Here is a 10001-nt window from a genome sequence, read left to right as displayed (position 1 = left end):
GCAACACGTCTGAAGATGTCTCAATTTGGGCACCCAAGCTTAGAGACTGGTTTTGAAAATTTTGGCCTTAAACTTGTGTGTCTCCATTTCCCTTTCTTACAAATGGAGACAGCATTTATTCAGCATAGTTAAGTGCTTTGAGTTCCTCAAATGAACAAATATATACAGCATAAATACAATTTCCCATATCCTCATGCCTAAATCCCATTGAAACTGATGGGAGTTAGGTACCTAAAAACCTTTGAGGATCTGGGACAAAGTGTCTTCTAACATAAAAATGATCACTCGACAAAAGATTTATATTATTAGATTTTTGAAATACCTTTCTTCAAGAAATTTCTCAAAGGACTTTATACACTTTGTTATTCTTCTGGATGAAAGGTCCTACATAAATGAGAAAAATACATCTGGTTTAAATATCAAGCAAAAAACAGTGAGCTAGATCTTCAGCTGCTGTGAACTGTCAGAGCTCTATTGACTTCAACTGAGCTATGACAATTTACACAAGGTGAGGAGCTGGCCCAGTATCTCCACTTTCACAATGCTGTCTAATTCCATGCTGGGAGATTATTCTATTACTGAATCAAATGGTGCAGTGGTACCTACTAATTACCAGCATCACTTCCTTTAGCAAATGGGTTTTGCTTTGGAGATTTGTCATCCAAGGCCAATGTCCTGTAAGACTGAAGGAGATCATATTTCAAGGTAATATAGCTACAGCTGAAAATTGGTAATTAAAGGATATGGGCAGTTAAGACTTATGTATATAGGAATTTCAAATGTTGACAATGGTTCTCATTGAATATACTGAACCACAACCTCTTCTGCAGCTTCATCAATTGGAGTGTTGAAAATTAGTGGGACAGCTAATTTTATTTCTTTTAATGAAAAATGTTAAATCCCAGATTGCATAGACTACCATAAAATTGTTCAGACATGCATACAACAAATTAAAGAGAAAACACATCGTAAAGAGTTGGGGCTAGGGTCACAAAGTCTTGGCAGCAAATTTCCAGTGGTACGCAAAGTTCTTACGCTCAGATAATTCCACATAAAATGATAGCTACTTATAAAATGGGTTGCAGTGTAGTTTGTAGATAAACTAAAGATTTGAGACAAAATATAATCATTGTATCTTATAGAGAGGTGATTATTCTTGATTGAAATCCTGGCCCCACTGAAGTCAGTGGAAGTTTGGCCATTAATTTCAATGTGAACAGGATTCAACCCTTTGAATTGAGTCATTCTGCAAGTAGCAGATTTAAATTCTGATGCCACAAAGACTTCAGTATGACTATTTACATGCTTAAAGTTAATCATGCATGTATGTCGTTGCAGGATTGGGCCCTTGTATGTGATTTATATTTATTACTAAAGTTCACTGCTGTTAACATAGTCCACTATACTATGACCTTCCAGAAAAGCCTGGAAGCTTGAATCTATAAAACACTTTCTCTCTTGATGTGTCTGATCACTATTTAATTCTTGCTTCAACTAAATGACATAGCAGATGCTTCAAAATAACAGAGATGTTACATTTTAGTTGGCCATTTTCAAACAGGAGATGTAAAATAAAATCTGATTACAATACAATCTGGTTTTATCCAATATAGATTAATATTAAATTAAATCATGTAACGTTAAATGTATTACCTTTCCAGATTTGCTTACTTTCAAAACAATGAGATTTTCTTTCCAAGTGATATTACACTTAATATAGTCTCTACTACCATTCATTTTGAAATACCTTCCTATTTAGGCCTTGGGACATGGGGATAAAAAACAGGACAACCTGACACGAAAAGCCTTTTAGGAATCACACTTAATATTTCAGACAAGAGTGGAAAACTCCAAAAGACATTCAAATACATTGTTAGAAGTGAACGCGTAAACATTTCCAAAGTGAATTTGCTCTGTATAGTTTCATATGTCTTTTGAGCTGTCAGATCCAGATCATTGTCTGAAAGCTGAGGTTTATAATCCTTTTTAATAGACTATATGGTACAAAAGGTAATGTGGATTTTACTTGATATGCTAGAGTGCCACATATGGCTGTAGCTATCTACAAACACTGCAGAAGATTAAGGATCCTAGAGTTCATGGCTATTTTAAGATGCAGCAGTGGGTTTTCTGAAATGCAAGTGTAATGTAAAAAAATCCAAAAATATCAGAGCTGGTTTAGATTAATGCTGCTAGTAAATTTTCTGGATAGCTTTGATGGATAATGGGCATTCCATGTTTTGCATGTAATGGCAGAATTTGGTTCTTAAGATTTGGATATGTCAAAAGTAAGAGACTTGTGCATCAGCAACAGTGTTTATAAGTTCCAATCAGTTACACCAATGCAAAACAACTGGAAGCCGTAGGCAGGTGTTATTGATGACACAGTTTCAAGATAAAGGGGTTCTACAGGTGTCACCAAGAGACTGATTTGGTCTGCAGATCCTTTCTTACTAGTGGTGATTTGCAAGAAGGAAAGAACCCAGTATGACTTTCAGTTTCTACATATTTATAGGGCTGTTAGAAACAAACCAAAGCAAAACAATTTTTTGTACTTATGAACATGAAACCCTAATATGCCATTTTGTAGTTACTTTTCAGACAAGGCCTGGGCTTAAAGAAAACATGTCTCTCACCGACTTCCTCAACACACTACACTCTAAACTACTATGCTTGCCACTGGCTTTTTTAAAGCTTTCTTTACAATATAAGGTAGCAGGTGCCTTCTGTTTTCCATTGCTATCATTTTGAGTAGTATGTTACTGCTTAATCAAGCTATAGGTAACACAGGGATAAAATCTGCCCTTACAGACAGTTATGTGGCTCCCAAGGGTGTGCTATGACATCTTTAGGGAACAACAGTCAATGGGAGCTGTGGGGGCAGCACATGGAGCCCCATGGCTGCCTGCCGGAGGGGCATGCCATTGCTTCCCAGGAGCCGTGTGGATTTCCTCCATCCCTGGGAAATGCTGGAGCTGCATGAGGTCAGTGCCACCTGGAGCTCACACCCCGAACCCCCCCCCCCATGACCCGACCCAATCCCCTACCCCAGTTTAGAACCCCATCCTGCACCCAAACTCCCTCCTGCCCCCCAAACCCCTCATCCCTGGCCCCACCCCAGAGCCCGCATCCCCTGCTGCGCCACAACTCCCTGCCCCAGCCTGGAGCTCCCTCCCACACTCCGAACGCCTCAGCCTCCCCCAGCCTAGGCCCCCCTCCTGCACCGCAAACCCCTATCCCTGGCCCCAGCCCAGAGCTCGCACCCCATCTGGAGCCCTCACCCCCCTGCACCCTAACCCCCAGCCCAGAGCCCCCTCCCACAGCCTGAACCCCCCAGCCTCACCCCAGAGTCTGCTCCCCCAGCCCATAGACCATGCCCCCTCCTGCACCTCAACCCACAGCCCCCTACCACACTCCAAATCCTTCTGTCCCACCTGGAGCCCCCTCCTACACCCCAAACCACTCATCCCCAGCCCAGTGAAAGTGAGTGAGGGTGGGGGAGAGCGAGCCACCCAGGAAGGGGAATGTAGTGAGGTGGGGGCAGAGCTTCCAGGCAGGAGGGGGGCAGGAGGCGGGGCCTCCAGGAAGGGGCGGGACTAGAGTGTTTGGTTGTGTGCAATTAGAAGAAAGCTGGCGACGCTAGCCAGTGAGGGACGGAGGGAGTGGAGGCGGAGCAGGGGGACAATGGTATTGTTGGTTTTCTGCAACTAAAAAGGCGGTAATGGCAACCCGATTACTAAGCCACGCAAGAGCTTTCTACGGAACAAATTTCGCGCTAAGCTGTTGCACCCCGATGCCGAGTTCAAGCCTGAGAAGACTTCCCGCCACCAGCTCTCTTCTCTCACCGGCAGTTCAATTCCACACGTTCATGCCTGAGGCTGTGCCACCTTTCCCCGCGGCGCGCCACAACGGCGAGTCACCCCTGCGCTGGGACCTGACCCAGGCGAGGTCAGGCAGTGCAGAGAGGACGCGTAAGGGGGCTGGACGGACTCGTCCCCGCGGCTGGATCCCGCCCGCGGGACCAGCTGTGTGCTGAGTTTCTGGGGCATGTAACGCCTGGGTTGCAGGGGCAGGAAAAGTCGGCTGGGGACACAGGCGCACGTTCAAGGGAACAGTGTGGCCCACGCTGCCGCTAGCCGGTACCAGTCCGTGCGTTTGCCAGGGCCGGACCCCGGGAGGCTTCCAGAGGCGTTCGGGGACCGACGCCTCCCTGTTTTATTCTCCCCGTGCTGCAGGCCGGGGCGGCCCAGGTGCGCGCTGCCCGCACAGCAGGTTTCACCGGCGCTGGCTGTGATTTCTTGGGGGGAGAGACCGGACCTGCCCCGCCCCCGCCGGGCTCTCACGTGCGTGCCGAACCGCCCTGCTCCGCAGCTGCCCAGGGGGCCCGGGGGCGTGGCAGGGCCCCTAGCAGCCCTTCCCCGCGCGCTCAGACTGGAAAGCTCGCCTGGTGCAGGGACGGCGGGCTCCGGCGGGCTCCTCCTCCGGCGCTAGCTTCCCCTCCCTGCACTGGGAGCTTTGCGGCGGACTTCCCAGAGCCCCCGCGGTTCGGCTCGCCCGCGGCTGCTCCGACATGAGGCTGTGGGTCCTGCTGAGCCTCCTGCTGCTGCACGAAACGCTACAAAATGGTGAGTCCGCGGACTGGGGGCACAGGGCTCCCTCCCCAGCCCAGCCTCCCCTCCGCCCGTTGTTCCCGTGGTCCAGGGAGCTCTGTGTCTCGCTGCGGCCCCAGCTCCATTGCCCTCGGGAGCTCCCCTTGGCTCGTCCTGTCACGGCTGCCCCCGGCCCCTTGCTGCCCTCGCCCGCCTCCCGGTGCCCTTCCCCTGGGTTAGCGGACACAGCGGCTGTTTGCATGGAGGGGGCATAGTGCACGGTGCTGTACAAACAGCTTGTTCCACAGTCCTGCCGCGCCCCTCCTGTCGACACGCTCCCTTTAGCCCTTTCCTCGCTTTTCTTCTCCTCCCTTATTGCCCCCACTTCTCAGGGGTTCCCTTCGTCTCTTTTCATACTGCACAGACCAGGCACCCCTCACCCTTCCTACGGAACATTTGTTTCCCTCACTTTCCATAGATCAGCGGCACTTTCCACCCGTCTCCCCCAGACGTATCAATAGGTGTGTAAACGGGGCTGGGTTTGCAATCTGCTTGAATTCCTACAGCTGGGATACTATTTCCAGGGCTTTGCAATTCATGTAAACGTGTCCACTTTTAGGTGGGAGGTGGGGTTACTTGGTATTCCCACCCATCTCCAGTAAGGAGTTGATTTCCATCTCACAGCAGCGCAGAAAGGACTTGGAGTGGGAGGAAGAATCCTGGAGCTGTTCGCCGTAGAAATTAGTTGTCAGGTTTAAAGAGTGCAATTCTCTCTGGGTCCCATCCTGCACAGCTGCCAGAGCCTCCGCAGCTTCTCCTCTTCCCTAAATGAAAAACAGATTATGCTATTATACAATTTCACACTGCTGCCAACAACCTGGCTTTGGTTTTCTTGCATTCATGGGTACTGACCAAAAATACAGCTTCTTTCTGCACAGCTCTTTTTGGGAAATAAAAAGTATTTGCAAAAATGCCAAGCTTTTTTTAATTAAGCACAGGATTTCAGTCCTTAGATGAGAACAGGATTCTTTTTTTTTTTTTTTTTCCCTGAAGGGGGGAAAAAAGTTAGTGCTGGACACCGTAAAGAAGAAGTGCGTTTGCACGTAGTACTTCCGTGGTGAGTGAAAACCAAAAAAAGCACTGGTACAAGATGCAGATCTTAAAAAGTTGCTAGCGAGATATTTTTACTGGTTGCAGGCTCTGATCGGATTAAAGGGATTCAGAAAACTGATTTATGTTTTGTATAGGTGCATACTGGGATACTGCCCCAATCTTCAAAGTTATTAAAATAATGTTTTCAATGTTGTTTTGCTCTCTTCCATATTAGTATTCAAGAGCAACAGCATTCTAGGTAAAGTATACAGTTATTTTTTCAGGTAGTCATTTCTCAAAAATAACATCTTAATATGGAACAACAATAATTGCAATATAATCATTGAAAACTTGTGGTGAACTAGGTCATTTGTTGTCCACAGAGATTAATTGCAATTAACTTGTATCTTCATGTAGTTTTTACGTACTGTCCTTGTGAAAGGACATGAACTTCATTTTAATCAAATTTCCTTTTCAGGTTGTGGTGGGGGTTTTTTGTGTTTGGTTTTTAAGTGTGCAGCTGGAATAGGGAAATTCATCACCAGCCCTGTTGGGTAAATGGCCAAACTGATGCTGCCTCTGTCATTCTGGTCTTGTCTCTATGAGCATATTGTTTTGGATTAGTTTGACCACTCTAAATACATTGAATTAACTATATCGAACTAAAGCACGTTCACACTTTGTTATGATGGCTTAAGGTACTTCCCTTGTGTCCCATTGTGTCCATGCAGCTCCATATGCTGTTTTGAATTAACCATGCAACATCCTAGGCAGATATCCCATAAGAACAGCCATACTGGATCAGACCAAAGGTTGATCTATCCCAGCATCCTGCCTTCTGACAGTGGCCAGTGCCAGGTGCCGAAGAGGTAATCATCAAGTAATCCATCCCCTGTCCCCCATTCCCAGCTTCTGGTAAACAGAAGCACACCATCTCTGCCCATCTTGGCTAATAGCCATTGATGGACCAATCCTCCATGAATTTATCTAGTTCTTTTTTAAACCCTGTTATGGTCTTGGCCTTTACAACATCATCTGACAAGGAGTTCCACAGGTTGACTGTGCGTTGTGTGCAAAAATACTTCCTTTTGTTTGTTTTAAATCTGCTGCCTATTATTTTCATTTGGTGACCCCTAGCTCTTGTGTTATGAGGAGTAAATAACATTTCCTTATTTACTTTCTCCATATCAGTCATGATTTTATGTGATTTATATATATTCTATATACCCCATACCATATTCGACTGCTCAGCTGTATGTATTATAGGATTCTTCTTGCAGTGAATTGTGGGCTGCCTACTGGAATCTACAGGAATTCTGGGACTTGGGATCCAACTCTCCTGGCAACCCATAATTAGGTTGCCAACTTTCTAATTGCAGAAAACCGAATATCCTCGCCCTGCCCCTTCTCCAAGGCCCTGTCCCTGCTCACCCCATTCTCCACCCCTCTCTGTCACTTACTCTCTCGCATCCTTGCTCATTTTCATGGGGCTGGGGCAGGGGATTGGGGTGCGAGAGGGGGTGAGGGCTCTGGCGGGGGGTGTGGGCTTTGGGATGGCGCCAGGGATGAGGGATTTGGGGTGCAGGACGGGGCTCTGGGCTGGGGCTGAGAGGTTCGGAGTGTGGGAGGGGGCTCTGGGCAGGGGGTTGGGGGTGCGGGCTCTGGGAGGGAGTTTGGTTGCGGGAGGGGGTTTGGGGTGCGGGCTCTAGGTGGTGCTGACCTCAGGCGGTTCCCAGCCAATGGGAGCTGCAGAGCCGGTGCTCAGGGCGGGGGCAGCATGTCGAGCCCCTGTGACTGCCCCTCTGCCTAGGAGCCAGAGAGACATGCCGGCCACTTTCTGTGAGCCGTGCAGAGTTGGGCAGGGAGCCTGCCAGCCCTGCTGCACCACCAACTGGGCTTTTAACGGCCTGCTTAGCAGTGCTGATCAGAGCCGCCAGGGTCCCTTTTTGACTGGGTGTTCTGATCTCAAACCAGGACACCTGGCAACCCTACCCATAAATCATCTGTATTTTGCCAGTGCCATTTTCAAAATGCTGTCAGGCAGCATGGAGGACACATTGCAGATTGCTGTGATCATGACAGTCATTATTACTTTGAGCAGAATGATGCACATGTATTAGCAGTTGAGTGGGCTTCGGTCTGGGGCTGTGGACGCAGCAATATGGCTACAGGTGTTGCTGGAGGAAAAGGATGAAATTGAGTAGTTACTTCTGCAGGGCATCTTGTTGGAACAGCTTTACTTGAAGTGCTGTTTCTGGGCTCAATTAGCACTGATTGGTGGGACAGAATAGTGATGCAGAACTGGGGTGACGAACCAATGTATTTGAGCATAAGCTTTCGTGAGCTAACTCCAGGATGTGGAAGGCTATTTTCCTAGAGATCTATTCAGAACTGGAGCTGCCGTGGCAGAACATCAACATGAGAGTTCTCCTCAGCATGGAGAAGTGTGTTGTAATCACCTTCTGGAAGTTCACCACCCTGATTGCTACTGGTCATTTGCTAACTGATTTGGTGTTGGCAGATGAACTGTTGGGGCTGTTTGCTATGCTATTCAGAGGGTGCAGTTGTGCTGGGTCATAAAGCTTGGCAATGCACAGGACGTTGTTGATGTCTTTGCACTGATGGGGTTTCCAAACTGTAAAAAGGCTACTGATGCAACTTCCATACCTATTCCTTGCCCCACACAGCAGAGCCAAGACTTGGTCATCAGGAAGGAGTATTTTGCCTGGTTGATCACTGTGGAAGGTTCACCAATATTAATGTGGGGTAGTATGGGAAGGTCCATGGTGTCAGAGTCTTTAGATATTCAGGCCAGTTTTCTGGAATGAGCAAAGGAATTTTTGCTCCCCAGTCTACTATGGACATTTAATAGGGTCATGATTCCTTCCAGCATTCTGAGAGATCTAGCTTACCCTCTGCTTCCCTGAAGTCTTTTATTGAACATCTGGGTAGGAAAACAGAGCTGTAGCTGCAAGATGACTGGAGAGTGCATTTGGAAGACTGCTGGGAAGGTGGAGGTTATTCGTGATATGGCTAAATCCTTCTTGTCATTATGTGCTTTGTATAAGTAGTTGCTGTATTTTGCACAGTATCTGTGACAGCAACGGAGCGAGCCTGACCGATGGGTGGAAGGGAGAGGTGGGGAAACTTTCTGAATGTTATGAACAGCCAGAGCGAGCAAAATGCTCCAACTGGTTAGGGATGATTAGGGTCAGGGATGTGTTTTGGCTAATGAATGTATTGTAACCAAGGAAATTACTACCATGTATGTGCTGTGGGTTTTTTTGTGAATTGATACTGTGGGGAGGATGTTATGTAATTAAGGGGAACGCTGTTCCTCAATGAAACTTTTCAACCAAGTTGTACAAAAAACCTGAGGTATCAAAACTACTTGAATAATAAAAAAGTTATAGTGTAAGCTTAAGAGCAGTGGAACTGTGGCCTGCCCAGAGAGTTGAGTGCTCTCGTACATGTGTAGGTGAGGTGTTAGAAATTGTTCTGCTTCTCCATTGGGATTGATTGGAGTGGGAAGGGTCTGCACTTTTTGTGAGCGAAAGGGAGGTCCAAGTATGGTATATTCTCTGTAGTTTGCAGGACATGGCTAGGTTGCATCATGTCCCTTTTCAGGGCTCTATGCTCCCTTCTAAATCTGTATGATTGCTCTAGGAAAGGTTTCAGAGTAACAGCCATGTTAGTCTGTATTTGCAAAAAGAAAAGGAGGACTTGTGGCACCTTGGAGACTAACCAATTTATTTGAGCATCACGAAAGCTTATGCTCTAATAAATTGGTTAGTCTCTAAGGTGCCACAAGTACTCCTTTTCTTTTTGCTCTAGAAAACTATCCCTTGACCGTTCTGCCTAACTGGCCCTTTCTTGGGATGCAGTCACTGTTTCCCTGTAAATCTTCTTTTGCTTCTCAGGTTCTTGTATGTGTGGGGTACAGCATCACAGGTGCTTAGGAAAATCAGAAAAAGCACAAGTAGTTGTCCGAGTACTAGTCTCCCTACCAACAGTGATAAAATGTCATTCACATTTGAACTTCCCATTATGTGGTTCATTTTGAGATGGTGAGACATTTTCTGATTTACGCCCTCCTTGCATAGGACCCCTGTACCAATGCTGTGTGGGGACTCTGGGTGTGGGAGGAGAGTGAGGGGCATGTTAGTACTGTAACTGCATGTCTGTCTCTGCAAGCTGTTATTACACTGGAGGATGTTACCCTGGGTTGAGTCCCCATGAAATACAGAGGGGTCTTGCTCAAATGGGCAATGGGCAAGTCAGGAAAATAGCAGCGCAGCTATTTACCAGGATGGTGCCCCT

At 47.0% G+C, this 10001-nt stretch overlaps 1 protein-coding gene across 1 annotated transcript in view; it reads left to right on the top strand.

Annotated features, from left to right (window-relative positions):
* The first annotated feature begins 4085 nt into the window (after nt 1–4085).
* Nucleotides 4086–10001, top strand: part of PDGFRL (platelet derived growth factor receptor like) — a 48343-nt gene continuing 42427 nt past the window's right edge. Inside the window, exon 1 of the mRNA XM_084627583.1 lies at nt 4086–4625. Coding sequence (XP_084483709.1) covers nt 4571–4625 — 55 coding nt within the window. The 5' untranslated portion in view covers nt 4086–4570. The remainder of the gene's footprint in view (nt 4626–10001) is intronic.

Source organism: Lepidochelys olivacea (assembly GCF_965140295.1).
Source record: "Lepidochelys olivacea isolate rLepOli2 genome assembly, chromosome: 4".
In the NCBI taxonomy this organism is placed as follows: Eukaryota; Metazoa; Chordata; order Testudines; family Cheloniidae; genus Lepidochelys; species Lepidochelys olivacea.
The sequence above is the reverse complement of the archived record's forward strand: the minus strand, read 5'-3'. Positions and strand labels throughout refer to the sequence as shown.